The sequence below is a fragment of the Centropristis striata genome, chromosome 4, assembly GCF_030273125.1.
Source record: "Centropristis striata isolate RG_2023a ecotype Rhode Island chromosome 4, C.striata_1.0, whole genome shotgun sequence".
Taxonomy (NCBI): Eukaryota; Metazoa; Chordata; class Actinopteri; order Perciformes; family Serranidae; genus Centropristis; species Centropristis striata.
The window spans coordinates 12,167,871-12,189,216 of NC_081520.1; the positions used below are offsets into that span (position 1 = coordinate 12,167,871).

General features: G+C 40.8%; 3 protein-coding genes and 2 pseudogenes across 3 annotated transcripts; 4 read left to right on the top strand and 1 right to left on the bottom strand.

The window, feature by feature from the left end:
* Window positions 1-1,851: 1,851 nt before the first annotated feature.
* LOC131969970 (odorant receptor 131-2-like) lies at window positions 1,852-2,823 on the bottom strand. The gene has a single exon (XM_059331208.1). It carries the CDS (start codon window positions 2,821-2,823, stop codon window positions 1,852-1,854), a length of 972 nt encoding a protein of 323 aa, XP_059187191.1.
* Window positions 2,824-11,849: 9,026 nt separating this feature from the next.
* Window positions 11,850-12,785, top strand: LOC131969971 (odorant receptor 131-2-like). The gene has a single exon (XM_059331209.1). It carries the CDS (start codon window positions 11,850-11,852, stop codon window positions 12,783-12,785), a length of 936 nt encoding a protein of 311 aa, XP_059187192.1.
* Window positions 12,786-16,123: 3,338 nt separating this feature from the next.
* LOC131969972 (odorant receptor 131-2-like) lies at window positions 16,124-17,055 on the top strand (annotated as a pseudogene).
* A 1,589-nt stretch (window positions 17,056-18,644) lies between these two features.
* Window positions 18,645-19,580, top strand: LOC131969973 (odorant receptor 131-2-like). Its single transcript, XM_059331210.1, has one exon. The coding sequence runs from the start codon at window positions 18,645-18,647 to the stop codon at window positions 19,578-19,580; it is 936 nt and encodes a 311-aa protein (XP_059187193.1).
* A 131-nt stretch (window positions 19,581-19,711) lies between these two features.
* LOC131969975 (odorant receptor 131-2-like) lies at window positions 19,712-20,688 on the top strand (annotated as a pseudogene).
* The last annotated feature ends 658 nt before the right edge of the window (window positions 20,689-21,346 follow it).

Sequence of the window (21,346 nt, forward strand, 5' to 3'; positions counted from 1 at the left end):
AGGTTCCCTCTGCAGCACCTCTCTCTCTCTTGTGGGGTTAGACTGACCCGGTCGAACAGTTTGTGATGAAGGGATTACAACCTTCTGGGTCCCCGGCGTAGCGTTCCAGGACTCCCACTTGAGCCTCTAGAACGGGACCAGGATATGCTGGAGCTGGGGGAGGAGGATGACTCTGAGGAGCTGGCAGAGAGATTGACTGGGCGAGGGTCACGGTGAGTTGTTGAACCTGAGTAGATAACGTGGCTAGCACTTGCTCTTGGTTAGCTGCTGCTAACTGAATGTTAGCCGTGGTGGAAGCTAACATCGCCTCTTAGTGCTGGAGCTGCGTCTCCACCTGGTCTAGGCGAGCCAGTGGATCCCACAATATACTTCAATCATGCATATATATTTATAAATATATTCATCTTTCCCACTTGCTGCCTAAATTTTTTCACGAATGCTTTACAGTAAACTCTCAGGTCCATTCTTACAACACAAGACACACTGATAAACTTCATCTTCCTTTATGCCACATTACACTCAGTTTTCTTTTGCTTACAGAGGCTCCATACTTTGGAATTCTCAAATTCATGTAGTTAAATTATCTTCATCCCTCAATAATTTTAAGTTAAGACAGAAAGCTTACCTGTTAAATCAAGACTCTTAATAGTTTCTTTTGTCATTAGATCATTATCTCTTATACATGCTCATACACTCAAACACTCAAATAAAATTATTTTACATTTATACACACCCATGTTTTTATTTCTGACTTTTTTTGTGTGTGTGCTATAAAATGGTACTTGTATTGCTTTCTTTTTGTTGCTATTTGTTGCTGCTTTCTCTCATTGTTGTTGTTGATTTATTTTTGAATTTTTGTATAATTCTTTGGGAAGTGTTTTTATAAGCTCATTTAGGGTTTTTTAACCTCACTAACCACTGTCTTTTCTTATGGTGCAGATAAATAAATACAATACAAATACAAAAAAATCTTTGTTTTGCCTCAGTGGTGGTGGCAGCCATTGCTGGAGGCATCATGACGTTTGTTTGTCCATCAATTTGTCTGTCCATCCCATTGACGTGAATGCAATATCTATGGAATGTGGGGAAGGGTAAAATAAAGCCAAGCTTTTGGGCGCCACTTGTTGTGGTCCATGATTCAACCATAAATCGACCCATTAAACTATTGCAGGTGGATACTAAGGTGGCTGCAACGAAAAACTGAAACAAGCACAAGTGAAATTTGTTTATTAGGGAGAATCCAAAAGAACATTTTTAAAAATGGATCAAATATGGAACCGATTTTCGATGTCCAACATTATCCATAATGATACCCTAAATAGAAATACAATGGTCTTAAAGTACTCCATCAGGAGGACAAGTTCAAAATGTGTCTTCAGTGAAAGTACAGAAGTGTTATCAGCAAAATATAGTTTAAGTATCAGAAGTAAATACAGTCATTATACAGGCCTGTCGTATTCAAGTCCCAGGCTGGGCCTATCATTGTTTTTATTAGTAATGTATATTATGTATATTATAGATGGCTTGTGGTAATAGGTGATTATTGCATATTTTTCTTCAATAATCAGAATACACGTATTATTTGGCCTATGCATGCACCAACAGTGAAACAAACTTTTGCTGCACAACAGTGCTGACAGTGTGTGGCCTGTACAGTCACAGACTTCTGATAGTTAACTTTAAAATGTCATGAGGTGATATTACACTGATAGTCTTGTTTTTCATCATTGGAAAATGTTTTCTTCAAGATAATGATGATAAAAAGTCCAATGTATGAACAATGTAGGAATTAAACTGAGTGCATTTTTTATTTGTGAATTACTTGTTCATTAAATGAAATAATTTCAGTTATTAAGGTTCATTAATTTCTGTGACACAATCATAGTTTAATGACAAATCTAAAGCTTTGTTCTTGTACAAGCCACAAAGAACATAGTATTTCAGTGCAAGGAAAAACTTTCCATCCCTGAGACCATAAATGAGGGGACTCAAACATTTTGGGCCCAGATAAAATATAATGTAATTAAAGTACCTGACATTAACGTATGACATGAAATCAATTCTTAAGAAAGCAGCTTCAATGAACGGACACCACAGTTGGATGAGACAGAGCAGCAGCTGGAAACCATGAAGTATTACTGTTCTGAGCCCTTTCCATGTTGACTTTTTGTTCTCTCCTGATGCCGTTTTGGCCACTTTAATTATTTCAACATAGGAGAATACAATGAGGATACACATAATCAAGAAGTAAAACTGATTTATAGCTGAATACATATGACTCTGCCATCTGTACAACATGAACATCTCCACTGAACACACCCTGTATTGTGTGTGAAAGGTAATTGAGGCAGATGCAAAGAAGATGGACAGAAGAACTACACAGGGTAAAGAGCTGATGCAGTGAATGATGAGGATGCAGTGCATCGTGTTGCGAGTGGTGCACAACTCTCCATGACGCAGAGGCATGCAAATGGCCACGTATCGCTCCAGGCTCATTGCTGTCAGAGTAACTGGGGTGACAAACAAATACAAAGACGACAAAATATATACAACAACACACAACCACATTTGCATGGTAAACTGAAAGTAACCACAGATGAGTAAGATATTTGATAGCATCAAAATCCAACAATCAGACAGTAGTGTTACAGCAAATAAGATGTAGCGCATGGTTTTGTAGAAGAAATCCTTCATAAAAAAGGTTGTGATCAGCATGAAGTTGATGCAAAGGAAAACTGCAACAAGAACCTGAACTAAAATTACCTGGTAATTAATGACTCGCATTAAGGATTTCCCTCCAACCACTGAATTATTATCAGCCATACTGTATATTTGTGACTAAATACAGTATTTGACACACAAAAACCCAACAGGCAGATCAATCTTTCTGTTTCCGAAACCTTCCCAGCAGTGACATGACATCATGTCTGAGACAAATGTTTTCTGCTGAGCTCTGTGCAGCCTTCTGAGAAAACCTTTATAGTTGTGTAGTTGAATAGTACACAAGGAGGACATTTTAAGCTCCACAACACAGTGTTGTCATCACGACACACCAGCAATGCTCATCATATTATAATCAATTAGATACACTGAGTGCTGGAAAAGTTTTTGATTGTTATCAGTAGTTGGGCCTCTATAATTAGTGCCACCAGGCAATCGCACCGAGCACTGGTCCCATACAGCAATAGCTGTATAACTATTGTTATACTGTGAATTTTTTCTTCTTCCTCTTCCGGACGCAATTTCATCCCGCTACTAGTCCTACAACTTGAAGAGTTGCAGGACAAATTATATATCAAAACGTGCGGTTTGATCGGGATCGGTGTGCTATTACTTTTCTCTATGGAATACCTATTTTTCGCGACATAAGTCGCCCAAACTGCCCAAAATTTTGCATTGCCGTGAATGGGACGGCCGAAAAAAATTACCGAAAAAGAACAATAACTGGAGATTTTTAAACGTCTACTTCTCCGGCATAATTTCACCTAATGACTCCATTTAAACTTTAAACAGTAGACACAAGTCTTGTGTATCGGTGTATTAATCCATGTTTCGATAGGTCATATAGTTTTTTATCAATCCCTGTTCAATGACCATGATCATTTCTGGAGAAATTCTGAGATTATAATGGGTGTGTATTGCATGGAATGTTCGTGTCACAGTGTGTGACATCATTGCCAGAGTGTAGAGGGAGAGAAAAAATTGTCAAAAAATAAATTTGAAAGCTGCGGTCCAGGCCTCAAATTCCACTCTACAGAAATAATTTATACATAGAAACTTAGGAAAATTTGTCTTCTCACTCACAATCCTCAGGTAAAGCTGTCAGAGTTATAGTTTGGGCGTAGGACGCACAGATGCGCCACCAACACGCACCAACAGCCCCATTGGCTCCCATATTAAAAATGCAGGAAGATTTCTGAAAAAGGCAGATGTAACAGTTTTTTTAGATTGCTCTGACAAAGCTATTTATTCATTTTTCTTTTAAAAAAAAACAAACATATGTAGCTGTTCAGGAAGAACTCAGAATGCTCAAAGTGAAGTCAGATCAATGTTAGGTATTATGGTTTTGCCAAAAATGCTTTCTGTTCGAGGCCAGAAATTCCAGTCTGTCCACCTCTGGCTGCTGTTATTGTTCCGGGAACATTCAACAGGTGTCAGTTAATTCTGTTGATTGATCTTTGATCTTTGCTGTGATTACAGTTACAGATACACGCACACACACATGCGCTTAAGCGTGCACACTCCTCCAGATAAACATGCTTCAAATACACACACACACGCGCGCATGCTCGCACACACACACACACACACACACACACACACACACACATACACACACATTTTGAGGTTAAAGGGCATAGGTTGCTGTATAAATAAATACTTGAAAAGGAATGCTTGTTGTAGGTGTACTCCTTGTATATTATATAGTATCATAACATTACTAGTATTAATTGTTTGAAATCTCTGAAGAATCTCATCATAGTGTACACATACCGGCAGTAGCCCCCGTGGCCCTTTCAGAATTTCCCCAGAGGAAATTTTCTAGTTCATTTTAGATACTGTGCAACAGAACAGTAATTCACAAACATTCAACATTAAATTAACAAACCTACAGTACAGAATGTCTGACAAGATACTTGGAAACATGTTAAGTATTAAGCACGTAGATCATATTTACTTTCATAGATCTTTTCATGATATTTATTTTAAATCTTTGTTTTGCCTCAGTGGTGGTGGCAGCCATTGCTTGAGGCATCATGAAGTTTGGTTGTCCATCAATTCGTCTGTCCATCCCATTGTCGTGAATGCAATATCTGTGGAATACCTGGAATGCATTATTCAGGGTAAAATAACGCAAAGCTTTTGAGCGCCACTTGTTCTGGTTCATGATTCAACCATAAATCAACCCATTAAACTATTGCAGGTGGACACTACGGTGGCTGACGTTGTTGGGATTCTACCACAGGTGAATTTTGGGTTCATTTGTGGACTTTAACATTTGTGGACTAAATGAGACATTTTCCTAAGTCAACTCAACAAAATGGCAGAACCTCCATTTTGTCCCCTCTCAAGAACTTCAATTCCCAGAATGCACTGCATTTATGACACCTTCCAGGTGTCATGTCATTGGTCAAGGCACCTTTGACCCCACAGGAGGTCCACTGGCCTGCTATAAAGAAGACAGTCCTCTCTGTCCCTCGCTCTCTCTCCATCGCTGCACTCTCTCCACCGTTCCTGCTTGGAAGCATCTCCAGGAGGGGATCCAGAGGCCTGGATCCACCAGCCCCCCTCCTCCCTCACTCCCTGCTGAGATCCTCTGCAGCTGAGGTGAGGCCTCCAACAGCCAGAATCTCCTTGTCCACAAGGATCCTGAACAACTGCAACTCTGACCTTCTCTGCACACCGAAGTTGCATTTAATGAACACAAAGTTCATTGCATCTGTCAGAGAAAGCTCTAATTCAACAAAAAGGACAACCAGCAACCAGCAACTTGACTCAACTTCCTTCTTCCACTCTTCTGCTGAAAAGGCTTCCCCCCCTTTTTCACCAGACTCGTGAGTAATGTAACTGGGCTTAGATAAGAAATCAGCAAGGACTTTAGCAACTAGGATTTGACCTGTGATTAATGATTTGGTTTATATGTCTGTTTTAAGTATATTTATGTGACATTCGTGTTACCATCAAAGTTGTATGTTAATCTTGCTTTATACAGACAGTCAGTCTTACTGCAACTAACTATACTAACCTTTGACCTGCTCACACACTGATTAAATTAACTGGAGCTGAACACAGCTCATTGTCTGAGGAATGGTAAACCCCCTCACACACACACAGACACACACACACACACACACACACACACACACGTTTCCTTCTCTTTTGTAATGTATTCTCTATTTTATAGATGTGTGCTTTTATTTGCTTTACTTGTTTAGAATAAATACCTTTTGATTACGAATGCTGTCTATTTAATGTCGTACATTATGAACGATATTCTAACCTCAACTGTGACAAAAATTCACGATTCCTTCAACCACTATTAAATATTAATATGGTAATTTGATTATAATTATATTCATAATTAATAATCAGTGTTCCAAATTGATAATTTAATAACTTTATGAGACTGATTTAGGTGAATTGGCTATATTTTCTCTGTTTACAGAGTGGTGCCCCATTTTACGAGCTGACTTAGAGTAAATCAAGTCATATCATTTCTTATAATTAATAATTGTTTATGATAATTATTAATAATTCTTATAGCCATCTAACCACACTTTTGAACCGTGAGATCCACACAAGTGTTGCTCAGGTTCATTCCTGTATATTTGGTATCCTTATGAAAGGGATAGCATTTATGATAAAGCCCTTTTATTAATATATTTGATGCCCTGTGCAAGGTCATCATTTATTCATAAAAGAGCCATCCTTAATCCCCAACATTTTTGGTGATCCTTGATGAATGCAATTGGTATCTTTAAACAGATACCCCAACATAGTTGACGCCCCGGTGCGTAATTACAACAACGTGAAACTAGCACAATTGAAATTTGTTTATTAGGGACCGATCACGAGAATCTAAAAGAAAAAAATTAAAAACGGTTCAAATATGGCATCGATTTTCGATTTCCAACCCAATCCATAATGATACCCTAAATAGAAATAGAATGGTCTTAAAGTACTCCATCAGGAGGACACGTTCAAAATGTGACTTCAGTGAAAGTACAGAAGTGTTATCAGCAAAATGTAGTTTAAGTATCAGAAGTAAATACAGTCGTTATACAGGCCTGTCGTATTCAAGTCCCAGGCTGGGCCTATCATTGTTTTTTATTAGCAATGTATATTTATATATTATAGATCACTCACTGACTGAGTCAGTGTTCGGGCCCTAAAAAATAATCCTTGTGGATACAATAGGTCCCTCACTGACTGAGTCAGTGCTCTGGGCCTAAAAATCAGGCTTCCCCCTGGACAGCCACAGACTGTGTTGTGGCCGTCTGTGGCCCTCTGTGTCACTGTAGAGGGTCCTTCCTGCTTTGAGGAATGTCATAGCTAAGTTTTCTAAATGGCATACAGAAAAGCGTCTGGTCTTTTCTGTGAATAAATGTAAATATTTTTGTTGTATGTTATCTGGAGTGTTTGTTTTAGTTCCCCCTGATCCTAAAGACTTGAAAATACAATATTCAATTGCCAACAACCATAGCTATTATGTTTTTGTGTGTGGTTTGAATATATTTCTGTAGAATTAAATTTCCGTTTTATTTTTCATTTGTCTTCTGGGTTGGATAACTTTTCATACATATGTGTGACATTACTGCAGAAGTCATATTCTGACAGAACTGGTTGTCCTGAAAAAAAGGATGTATATTACTTGATTCTGCATCAAAGGGTTGAGGAAATACATGCATTTAGCCACAAAAAAAACAGGCGGACAAAAATGTGGCTGAGACTCGAGGGTGTTAAGGGATAGTTCAGTTTTTTTCTAAGTGGGGTTGTACTGAAGTACTTACATAGTTAGTGCTTTACCTTCAAACTTTTCCTTGAACTCCAAACATTTTGTTTAAAGTTTTGTGAACAAACTGTTAACAAACAGGAGATTACATTTGTATTCATTAGTGAAGCGAACATAAACAGAGCAGTCCTTAAATAATTAATGATCCCATTAAGCAGCACTCTTAATTAGCTCCACGGGAGTTCACTGTTACACACAGGAATACAGATAACTGGCTAATCATCATCATCATTACCTTGAAGAAAACATTTTCTGATGATGAAAAACAAGAATATCGGTGTAATATCCCCTCATGACGTTTTAAAGTTAACTATCAGAAGTTTGTGACTGTACAGGCCACACACTGTCATCACTGCTGAGCAGCAAAAGTTTGTTTCACTCTTGGTGCATGCATAGGCCAAATAAAATGTGGATTCTGATTATTTAAGAAAAACATGCAATACAAATACAAGCTATCTATAATATACATAATATACATTACTAATAAAAACAATGATAGGTCCAGCCTGGGACTTGAATACGACAGGCCTGTATAACGACTGTATTTACTTCTGATACTTAAACTATATTTTGCTGATAACACTTCTGTACTTTCACTGAAGTCACATTTTGAACTTTTCCATGTGATGGAGTACTTTAAGACCATTGTATTTCTATTTAGGGTACCATTATAGATAGGGTTGGGCATTGAAAATCGGTTCCAAATTTGAACCATTTCTATTTTTTTTCTTATAGGTTCTAGTGATTGGTCCCTAATAAACAAATTTCACTTGCGCTTGTTTCAGTTTTCGTAGCGGCCATCGTAGTATCAGGCTGCAATAGTTTAATAGGTTAAATCATGGACCACAACAAGTGGTGCTCAAAAGCGTTGCTTTATTTTGCCCTAAAAAATGCCCGGTATGCAGATTGCAACTCTTGTGCTAAACCAGTTTCATGCAGTGGAGGATGCACAAATCCTGTGATGTATTGGTCCACAGTAAAGTCACAGCTTATGTGGTGAAAAGGCTGCATCCCTTCTCAGATGCTGAATCACCAACATTTAGGTAAGCAAAAGTGAGAATAGAGATAAGATGGATAGCTAGCTTTCCACTACCATGGTTATATGTTAATTTATATTGCATTATACTGTCACACCGCGGTCACTTGCCCTTCCCCGTGTGTCATCTGTCTGATTGTCCCCCCTAATTACCGATTGTGTTCACCTTGTGCTCCCTTCCCTCCATGTGTTCAAATGGTCTGCGTTCTCCTTGTCTTGTGCCAGTGTGTTTGACCCCGTCACCATACCAGCCAGTTATCTCATTCTTGCCATAGCCACAGCTATGTGGCAACATAAGTGAACGCTGTTTACATAAGCAAATGCAAAATACAAATCACTAACTCAACATGAACATGGTAAGATAAACATACTTACATGAATTAAGTGATCACATGCTAAATATGGAACACAAAAATGTGGGTGTCTGACATGTAAGCAGACATTCCCAAAAATGGCTGGCACTAACTCCTCCCTAAAAATTGTAGCAAAAACTAATACTGCACTGCCCCTAGTGGACAGGAGGTAGTCAAAACCCTTCAGCAAGAGTGATTTTTCTTTGTAATTTATTAGTTAAGCTCAGTTCTTAGTTGAAGAAGTGAGCTTCGCCAGCCGGCACGGAGCAGATTGATGGGCACAGGGCAATTTTCCTCCTCACCAGCACCCGATGGTTTACCACCTCTCCAGTGTCCATCGGGTAATCGTGCTCACTCTCCCACACCCAGAGAAGAAGAGGTCCTGCAACTGGGATGCGCATGGCTACCGTTGACGGACGCATTGACTATCCCAACTTAAGCTCCGTCCCTGCATATTACCATCACCTTAGAGAGGTCTTCAGTAAGTCCAAAGCGTTGTCCCTCCCTTCGCACAGACCCTACAACTGCGCCATTGACCTCATCCCCGGATCCACTACCCCAAGGGACGCCTATATTCGGCCTCCTCTCCTGCTGGCGCTGGATTCTTTTTTGTGGACAAAAAGGATGGGTCTTTGTGGCCATGCATAGACTACAGCCCTTTAAATGACATTACTAAAAAGAACCGCTACCGAATACCTCTGATGTCATCAGATATAACAGCAGGCCAAGGTGTTCACTAAGCTAGATCTACGCAATGCTTACCACCTAGTCTGAATAAGGGAGGGCGATGAGTGGAAAACTGGGTTTAATACCCCCAGCGGAAACTACGAGTACTTGGTCATGCCATTCGGGCTCACTAACGCACCTGCTGATTTTCAGGCGATTTCCTAGACCGGTTTGTGTATGTATACCTAGATGACATTCTGATCTACTCATCTGACATATAGACACACAAATCCCACGTGACCCAGGTTCTCCAGAGACTCATTGAGCACAAATTCTATGTCAAAGCCAAAAAGAGTGAGTTTCAACACCGTCTCCTTCCTGGGCTTCATTATAGCCCCTGGAAGAGTGCAGATGGACCCAGCAAAGATCAAAGCAGTCGCTGACTGGCCCATACCCGATAACCGCAAGAAGGTTCAGCAATTTCTCGGATTTGCTAACTTCTACAAGCGATTCATCAGGGGCTTCAGCGCAATAGCTGCAACGCTGCACTCATTAACATCCCCCAAGGTGCGGTTCCACTTGTCTCCTGAGGCGGAGGTGGCTTCCCAGGAACTCAAACACCGATTCACCACTGCTCCGATCCTCACCATGCCAGACCCGCAGTGCCAGTTCGTGGTGGAGGTGGACACATCCAATGAGGGGATCGGGGCCGTCCTCTCCCAGAGATCGCAGCAGGACGGTGAGATGCATCCATGTGCCTATTTGTCTCGGCGGCTGTCTAAGGCTGAAAATAATTACGACGTCGGAAACAGAGAACTCCTCGTGGTCAAGGTGGCTCTTGAAGAGTGGCGTCACTCGTTAGAGGGGGCCAACCAGCTGTTCCAAGTGTGGATGGACCACAAGAACTTGGAGTACATACGACAAGCTAAGAGACTTAATTCTCTCATTGCTTACTTATGTCATCCTATAAGACATTTGTGTCAAGTTTTGGTTAATATCAGCTTTTGAATTCTTGACTTATGGCAAAAAAAATGTGTCTTGTAGTCACAGGGACCTTGGTCTGTGACCACCAAAATATAATCAGTTCATTCTCAAGTCCAGGTGGACATGTCCAGCAAAATCCCTTCAAGGCGTTCATAAGAATGTGATGTAGGTGAGTTCACAGCGCAGTGACTCTGACCTTTGACAATCAAATTTGCAGTAGATGCAAAACAACCCTAAAGCTCATTGTCAATTGAAACATTATGCCTAGCTCTAAAACTTGAGAAAACTGTGCAACACATAGTTGAAGTATCGCCTTCATCTTCTAACAAGACCCAACTAAATCTAACAAATCAATGAAATGTTGGGCTTGCACTTTGAGATGAGAAGGAAGCTAAATGACTAATCACTTAGCTAGTTCCATCATCAGCCCCAGAAGAAAACAATACATTCAATTATTTTAACCACTTGCCCTGTTGGACAAGCCAGTTGCTTGATTTACTAGCCTGAGGTGGCATTTTACTTGCCTCTGGCAATCGGAGAATCGTTATTGTTGAACCCTGAAATTATAAGAAATTCATTCAAGTCGTTACTGAGATACTTCATTCACGAGAATGAGATGGAAGTGGGGTCACAGTGACTGTGACCTTTCACCACCAAGATTAAATCAGTTCATCCTTGAGTCTAAGTGGACGTTTGTGCCAGATTTGAAGAAATTCCTCCCAGGTATTCCACAGATATTGCATTCACGACAATGGGATGGACAGATGAATGGATGGAAAAGCGAACTTGATAATGCCTCTGCATTATGATTCATGATGCATGATTCATTTAAAATTAATTATATGCACAGATCTATGAAAGTAAATATGCTCTTGTACTTAATACTTGTTGTGTTTCTAAGTATCTTGTTAGATATTTTGTACTGTTGGTTTGTTAATTTAATGTTGAATATTAATATATTATTATTATTAATATAGGTAAAATGAATTATAGAGGCCCAACTACTGATAACAATCAAAAACTTTTCCAGCACTCAGTCTATCTTATTGAATATAACATGACAATTATTACTGGTGTATTGTGATGACAACACTGTGTTGTGGAGCTTAAAATGTTCCCCTTGTGTACTACTCACAACTATAAAGGTTTTCTCAGAAGACTGCACAGAGCTCAGCAGAAAACACTTGTCTCAGACATGATGTCATGTCACTGCTGGGAAGGTTTCGGAAACAGAAAGATTGATCTGCCTGTTGGGTTTTTGTGTGTCAAATACTGTATTTAGTCACAAGTATACATTATGGCTGATAATAATTCAGTGGTTGGTGGGAAATCCTTAATGCGAACCATTAATTACAGGGTAATTTTAGTTCAGGTACTTGTTGCAGTTTTCCTTTGCATCAACTTCATGCTGATCACAACCTTTTTTATGAAGGATTTCTTCTACAAAACCATGCGCTACATCTTATTTGCTGTAACACTACTGTCTGATTGTTTGATTTTGATTTTATCAAATATCTTACTCATCTGTGATCACTTTCAGGTTACCATGCAAATGTGGTTGTGTGTTGTTATATTTCTTTTGTCGTCTTTGTATTTGTTTGTCACCCCAGTTACTCTGACAGCAATGACCCTGGAGCGCTACGTGGCCATTTGCATGCCTCTGCGTCATGGAGAGTTGTGCACCACTCGCAACACGATGCACTGCATCCTCATCATTCACTGCATCAGCTCTTTACCCTGTGTAGTTCTTCTGTCCATCTTCTTTGCATCTGCCTCAATTACCTTTCACACACAATACAGGGTGTGTTCAGTTGAGATGTTCATGTTGTACAGATGGCAGAGTCATATGTATTCAGCTATAAATCAGTTTTACTTTCTGATTATGTGTATCCTCATTGTATTCTCCTATATTGAAATAATCAAAGTGGCCAAAATGGCATCAGGAGAGAATAAAAAGTCAACATGGAAAGGGCTCAGAACAGTAATACTTCATGGTTTCCAGCTTCTGCTCTGTCTCATCCAGCTGTGGTGTCCGTTCATAGAAGCTACTTTCTTTCGAATTGATTTGATGTTGTACATTAATGTCAGGTACTGTAATTACATTATATTTTATCTGGGCCCAAAATGTTTGAGTCCCCTCATTTATGGTCTAAGGGATGGAAAGTTTTTCCTTGCACTGAAATATTATGTTATTTGTGGCTTGTACAAGAACAAAGCTTTAGATTTGTCATAAAACTATGATTGTGTCACAGAAATGAATTAACCTTATTTATTGAAATTCTTTCATTTAATAAACAAGTAATTAACAAATAAAAAATGCACTCAGTTTAATTCCTACATTGTTCACACATTAGACTTTTCATCATCATTACCTGATTTTCTGATGATGGAAAAACAAGACTTTAAGACCATTGTATTTCTATTTAGGGTATCATTATGGATAGGGTTGGATATCGAAAATCCGTTCCATATTTGAACTGTTTTTAAAAATTTTCTTTTTGATTCTAGTGATTGGTCCCTAATAAACAAATTTCACTTGTTCTTGTTTCAGTTTCCGTAGCAGCCGTAGTATCCACCTGCAATTGTTTAATGGGTCCATTTATGGTTGAATCATAGACCACAACAAGTGGCGCTCAAAAGCTTAGTCTTATTTTACCCTGAATAATGCCTTCCAGGTATTCCATAGATATTGCATTCACAACAGTGGGATGGGCAGACGAATTGATGGACAACCCAACTTCATGATGCCTCTAGCAATGGCTGTCACCGCCACTGAGGCAAAACAAAGATTTAAAATACATATCATGCAAAGATCTATGAAATTAAATATGTTCTAAGTACTTAATCCTGAACATGTTTCCAAGTATCTTGTCAGACATTTTGTACTGTTGGTTTGTTCATTTAATGTTGAATATTTGTAAATATTTGCCCACAGAGTAGGGCAAAGGGGTCGGATGCAGTGTGAGTCGGGCAGCGGGCAAAGGCGGGTACCTGGGCGTGCTGACCCCCGGCTCCAGCGGCTAGCTCTGGGGACGTGGAATGTCAGCTCGCTGGCGGGGAAGGAGCCCAAGCTTGTGTGGGAGGTGGAGCGTTACCAACTATAAATAGTTGGGCTCATCTCCACACATAGCATGGGTTCTGTAACCAAACTCCTGGAGAGAGGCTGGACTCTTTTCTTTTCCGGAGTTGCCCAGGGTGAGAGGCGCCGGGCGGGTGTGGGGATGCTCACAAGCCCCTGGCTGAGCGCCGCTGTATTGGAGTTCTCCCCAAGGAACGAGAGGGTCTGAAGGTTGTCTGTGCCTGTCGTGGCGGATACCCAAGAACCCGCTGGTGGACACCAGCGGTGAGGGAGGCTGTCAGGCTGAAGAAGGAGGCCTTTCGGTCTTGGCTGGCTGAGGGGTCTCCGGAAGCAGCAGAAAAGTACCGTTCGACCAGAAGGGCTGCAGCTGCAGCAGACGCTGAAGCGAAAACTCGGGTAGGCCATGGAGGAGGACTGTCGGTCGGCCTCAAAGAGGTTCTGAAAAACCGTCAGGCAACTCAGGAAGGGAAAGCAGGGCTTGGCCCAAGCTGTGTTCAGCGGGGGGGCCCAAGCTGTGTTCACCCGACCTGGGGATGTCCTCAGACGGTGGAAAGAGCACTTTTAGGAACTCTTTAATCCAGCCAAAATGTCCTTTGTGGAGGAGACAGACTCTGAAGACTCAGTGTAAGACTCATTAGTATCCCTGGCAGAAGTCGCAGAGGTTGTCAAAAAGCTGCCCGGCAGCAAGGCCCCAGGGTTGGATGAGATTCGCCCTGAGTTGCTGAAGGCTCTGGACACTGTTGGGCTGTCATGGCTGACACACCTCTTCAGTGTCGCATGGAGGTCTGGGACAGTGCCAGTGGAGTGGCAGCCCGGGGTGGTGATTCCCATTTTCAAAAAGGGGGACCAGAGGGTGTGTTCCAATTACCGTGGGATCACACTGCTCAGGCTCCCCGGAAAAGTCTATTCCAAGGTGCTGGAAAGGAGGCTCCGGCCGATTGTCAAACCTCAGATTCAGGAGGAACAATGCGGCTTTCATCCTGGTCGTGGAACAATGGACCAGCTCTTTACCCTTGCAAGACTTCTGGAGGGGTCATGGGAGTTTTCTCATCCAGTCTACATGTGTTTTGTGGACTTGGAGAAGGCTTATGACCGTGTCCCTCGGGGAGTCTTGTGGGGGTACTGCGGGAATATGGGGTACCGGGCTCGTTGCTATGAGCTATCCGGTCCCTATATAACCAAAGTGAGAGCTGTGTCCGCAAACTTGGCACAACGTCAAACACGTTCCCAGTGGGTGTTGGCCTCCACCAGGGTTGCCCCTTGTCTCAGTTTGTTTGTGGCTTTCATGGACAGGATCTCAAGTCGCAGCCGGGGGAGGAAGGGATTTGGTTTGGTGACCTAAGAATTGTATCTCTGCTTTTTGCAGATGATGTGGTTCTTTTGGCCTCATCAATCTGGGACCTCCAGCACTCATTGTGGCGGTTTGCAGCTGAGTGAGAAGCAGTCTGAGGCCATGGTTCTCTGCCGGAAAACGGTGGACTGCCCCCTCTGGGTGGGGAGAGAGGTACTGCCTCAAGCGAAGGAGTTTAAGTATCTCGGGGTTTTGAGGGTAGAACGGCGTGTGAGATGGACAGGCGGTTTGGTGCGGCATCAGCAGTGTTGCGGGCGTTGTACCGGACTGTCGTGGTGAAAAAGGAGCTGAGCCGGAGGGCAAAGCTCTCGATTTACCGGTCCATCTACATTCCAACCCTCACCTATGGTCATGAGCTTTGGGTAGTGACCGAAAGAAAGAGATCGCAGATACAAGCGACTGAAATGAGTTTCCTCCGTAGGGTGGCTGGGCTCAGCCTTAGAAATAGGGTGAGGAGGTCAGACATCCGGAGGGAGCTCCGAGTAGAGCCGCTGCTCCTTCGCGTCGAAAGGAGTCAGCTGAGGTCGTTTGGGAATCTGGTAAGGATGCCTGGCGGGCACCTCCCGTTAGAGGTGTTCCGGGCATGTCCAACTGGTAGGAGGCCCCGGGGAAGACCCAGAACACGGTGGAGGGATTATATCACTCGCCTGGCCTGGGGATACCTCGGGGTCCCCCAGGAAGAGCTGGACGTTGTGGCTGGGGAGAGGGAGGCCTGGAATGCCCTGCTTAGCCTGCTGCCCCCACAACCCAGCCCCGGATTAGCAGAGGAAAATGGATGGATTGATGGAATATTTGTGAATTACTGTTCTGTTGCAGTTGCTAAAAGGAATTATAGAAGCCCAACTACTGATAACAATCCAAAAAATTTCCAGCACTCAGTCTATCTAATTGAATATAATATGACGAGCATTGCTGGTGTGTCATGATGACAACACTGTGTTGTGGAGCTTAAAATGTTCTCCTTGTGTACTACTCACAACTATAAAGGTTTTCTCAGAAGTCTGCACAGCGCTCAGCAGAAAACATTTGTCTCAGACATGATGTCATGTCACTGCTGGGAAGGTTTGGGAAAAACAGAAAGATTGATCTGCCTGTTGGGTTTTTGTGTGTCAAATACTGTATTTAGTCACAAATATACAATATGGCTGATAATAATTCAGTGGTTGGTGGGAAATCCTTAATGCAAATCATTAATTACCAGGTAATTTTAGTTCAGGTTCTTGTTGCAGTTTTCCTTTGCATCAACTTCATGCTGATCACAACCTTTTTTGTGAAGGATTTCTTCTACAAAACCATCCGCTACATGTTATTTGCTGTAACACTACTGTCTGATTGTTGGATTCTGATTCTATCAAATATCTTACTCATCTGTGATCACTTTCAGTTTACCATGCAAATGTGGTTGTGTTTTGTTATATTTCTTTTCTCGTCTTTGTATTTGTTTGTCACCCCAGTTACTCTGACAGCAATGACCCTGGAGCGCTAGGTGGCCATTTGCATGCCTTTGCGTCATGGAGAGTTGTGCACCACTCGCAACACGATGCACTGCATCCTCATCATTCACTGCATCAGCTCTTTACCCTGTGTAGTTCTTCTGTCCATCTTCTTTGCATCTGCCTCAATTACCTTTCACACACAATACAGGGTGTGTGGAGATGTTCATGTTGTACAGATGGCAGAGTCATATGTATTCAGCTATAAATCAGTTTTTCTTCCTGATTATGTGTATCCTCATTGTATTCTCCTATGCTGAAATAATCAAAGTGGCCAAAGTGGCATCAGGAGAGAACAAAAAGTCAACATGGAAAGGGCTCAGAACAGTAATACTTCATGGTTTCCAGGTGCTGCTCTGTCTCATCCGTATGTGGTGTCCGTTCATAGAAGCTGCTTTCTTTAGAGTTGATATCATGTTATACATTAATGTCAGGTACATTAATTACATTATATGTAATCTGGGCCCAAAATGTTTGAGTCCCCTCATTTATGGTCTCAGGGATGGAAAGTTTTTTCCTTGCACTGAAATATTATGTTCTTTGTGGCTTGTACAAGAACAAAGCTTTAGATTTGTCATAAAACTATGATTGTGTCACAGTAATTAATTAACCTTATTTATTGAAATTCTTTCTTTTAATAGACAAGCAATTAACAAATAAAAATGCACTCAGTTTTATTCCTACATTGTTCACACATTAAACTTTTCATCATCATTACCTTGAAGAAAACATTTTCTGAGGATGAAAAACAAGACTACCAGTGTGATATCCCCTCATGACATTTTAAAGTTAACTATCAGAAGTCTGTGACTATACAGGCCACACACTGTCAGCACTGCTGTGCAGCAAAAGTTTGTTTTACTCTTGGTGTATGCACAGTCTAAATAATACGAGGATTCTGATTATTGAAGAAAAACATGCAATAAAAATAAAAACAATCTATAATATAGAAGTATACATTACTCATAAAAACAATGATAGGCCTAGCCTGGTACTTGAATACGACAGGCCTGTATAACGACTGTATTTACTTCTGATACTTAAACTATATTTTGCTGATAACACTTCTGTACTTTCACTGAAGTCACATTTTGAACTTGTCCTCCTGATGGAGTACTTTAAGACCATTGTATTTCTATTTAGGGTACCATTATGGATAGGGTTGGACATCGAAAATCGGTTCCATATTTGAACCGTTTTATTTTCGATTCTAGTGATCGGTCCATAATAAATACATTTCACTTGTTCTTTTTTCAGTAACGTAGCAGCCACCGTAGTATCCACCTGCAATAATTTAATGGGTCCATTTATGGTTGAATCATTGACCAGAACAAGTGGTGCTCAAAATCATTGTGTTATTTTACCCTGAATAATGCATTCCAGGTATTCCACAGATATTGCATTCACGACAATGGGATGGACAGACAAATTGATGGACAACCAAACTTCATGATGCCTCCAGCAATGGCTGTCACCGCCACTGAGGCAAAACAAAGATTTAAAATACATATCATGCAAAGATCTATGAAAGTAAATATATTCTAAGTATTTAATACTTAAAGTGTTTCCAAGTATCTTGTCAGACATTTTGTACTATAGGTTTCTTTTTTTTTTTTTTTAAGATTATTTTTTGGCATTTTGTTGCTTTATTGATAGTGAGAGATAGAAAGGGGGTGATAGAGGGGAAGACATGCGGCAAAGGGAGCTCAGGCCGGATTCGAACCTGGCTCCGCCGCAGCACACGACCCATGGTTAGCGCTCTACCGGTGTGAGCCACCGGGATGCCCCGTACAATAGGTTTCTTAATTAATGTTGAATATTTGTGAATTACTGTTCTGTTGCACAGTAGGTAAAATGAATTATAGAGGCCCAACTACTGATAACAATCAAAAACTTTTCCAGCACTCAGTGTATCTAATTGATTATAATATGACGAGCATTCCTAGTGTGTCGTGATGACAACACTGTGTTGTGGAGCTTAAAATGTTCTCCTTGTGTACTACTCACAGCTATAAAGGTTTTCTCAGAAGGCTGCACAGAGCTCAGCAGAAAACATTTGTCTCAGACATGATGTCATGTCACTGCTGGGAAGGTTTCGGAAACAGAAAGATCGATCTGCCTGTTGGGTTTTTGTGTGTCAAATACTGTATTTAGTCACAAATATACAGTATGGCTGATAATAATTCAGTGGTTGGTGGGAAATTCTTAATGCGAACCATTAATTACCAGGTAATTTTAGTTCAGGTTCTTGTTGCAGTTTTCCTTTGCATCAACTTCATGCTGATCACAACCTTTTTTATGAAGGATTTCTTCTACAAAACCATGCGCTACATCTTATTTGCTGTAACACTACTGTCTGATTGTTGGATTCTGATTCTATCAAATATCTTACTCTTATGTGATTACTTTCAGGTTACCATGCAAATGTGGTTGTGTGTTGTTATATTTCTTTTCTCGTCTTTGTATTTGTTTGTCACCCCAGTTACTCTGACAGCAATGAGCCTTGAGCGATACGTGGCCATTTGCATGCCTCTGCGTCATGGAGAGTTGTGCACCACTCGCAACACGATGCACTGCATCCTCATCATTCACTGCATCAGCTCTTTACCCTGTGTAGTTCTTCTGTCCATTTTCTTTGCATCTGCCTCTCTTAGCTTGTATACACAATACAGGGTGTGTTCAGTGGAGATGGTCATGTTGTACAGATGGCAGAGTCATATGTGGTCAGCTATAAATCAGTTTTACTTTCTGATTATGTGTATCCTCATTGTATTCTCCTATGTTGAAATAATCAAAGTGGCCAAAGTGGCATCAGGAGAGAACAAAAAGTCAACATGGAAAGGGCTCAGAACAGTAATACTTCATGGTTTCCAGCTGCTGCTCTGTCTCATCCGTATGTGGTGTCCGTTCATAGAAGCTGCTTTCTTTAGAATTGATATCATGTTATACATTAATGTCAGGTACTCTAATTACATTATATTTAATCTGGGCCCAAAATGTTTGAGTCCCCTCATTTATGGTCTCAGGGATGGAAAGTTTTTCCTTGCACTGAAATATTATGTTCTTTGTGGCTTGTACAAGAACAAAGCTTTAGATTTGTCATAAAACTATGATTGTGTCACAGTAATTAATGAACCTTATTTATTGAAATTCTTTCTTTTAATAGACAAGCAATTAACAAATAAAAATGCACTCAGTTTATTCCTACATTGTTCACACATTAAACGCTCCAGGCAATGAGCCTGGAGCGTTACGTGGCCATTTGCATGCCTTTGCGTCATGGAGAGTTGTGCACCACTCGCAACACGATGCACTGCATCCTCATCATTCACTGCATCAGCTCTTTACCCTGTGTAGTTCTTCTGTCCATCTTCTTTGCATCTGCCTCAATTACCTTTCACACACAATACAGGGTGTGTTCAGTGGAGATGTTCATGTTGTACAGATGGCAGAGTCATATTTATTCAGCTATAAATCAGTTTTACTTCCTGATTATGTGTATACTCATTGTATTCTCCTATGGCTCCTATGGCGGCTCTTTGTTCAGTCGGTAGAGTCGGTTGGCCCCCAACCGAAGGGTTGGTGGTTCGATCCCTGACCGTCGCAGCCTACATGCCGAAGTATCCTTGAGCAAGATATTGAACCCCAAATTGCTCCCGATGCTGTGTTCATCGGTGTGTGAATGAATTCCCAATGGTGGCAGGTGGGACCGTTTAGGGTAGCCTCTGCCACCAGTATGAATGTGTGTGTGAAAGGGTGAATGAGCACAGTCTGTAGTGTAAAGCGCTTTGAGTGGTCGCAAAGCGACTAGAAAAGTGCTATATAAGTGCATTTACCATTACTATGTTGAAATAATCAAAGTGGCCAAAACGGCATCAGGAGAGAACAAAAAGTCAACATTAAAAGGGCTCAGAACAGTAATACTTCATGGTTTCCAGCTGCTGCTCTGTCTCATCCAGCTGTGGTGTCCGTTCATAGAAGCTGCTTTCTTTAGAAAGTGTTATACATTAATGTCAGGTACTCTAATTACATTATATTTTATCTGGGCCCAAAATGTTTGAGCCCCCTCATTTATGGTCTCAGGGATGGAAAGTTTTTCCTTGCACTGAAAATACTATGTTCTTTGTGGCTTGTACAAGAACAAAGCTTTAGATTCTCTTCTGACCTCTGGCGTCAACAAGGCATTTTGGTTCAGAGACCTGCCGCTGAGTGAATATTTTCTCTTATTTGGACCTTTGTACACCCTAGAGATGGTTGTGTGTGAAAATCTCTGTAGATCAGCAGTTTGTGGAATACTCAGACCAACAACCATGCCACATTCAAAGTCTCTTAAATCACCTTTCTTCCTCATTCTGATGCTCAGATTGAACTTCAGCAGCTCGTCTTCACCATGTCTACACGCCTAAATGCATTAAGTTGCTGCCATGGCAGATTAGATATTAAAAAAATTGAATACTACATATTTTATTGCTCAGGAAGAACTTACTTTAACGAAATTTAAGGGGCATATTGAACTCTTATTTATTTGTGACCTTAAAATGAAATTAAATATTTGTGATATTATTAATGTAGTTGTTTATTAATTAGTAGGCCTTATATAGCTAAAATGTAGTAAATGTGAAAAATTGCATTGCAAGACGATTTGGTGACCCTAAAAATTTCAAGTTAGCAGCACCAGTGCTTCTAGTAAAATGAGTTAGTCTTGAGCCCTGCTATATAAATATAGAATATATAATTTTATATTGAATGAAATAAATGCAGAATTTTGTGCTTTATTACGGTAAAAACGGTCCTCTCTTACATTATTTATAATGTAGTTTATTCATTTCCACTTTAATATCCTGTCTGTAAGTGACCCGGGGTGGAGGAGG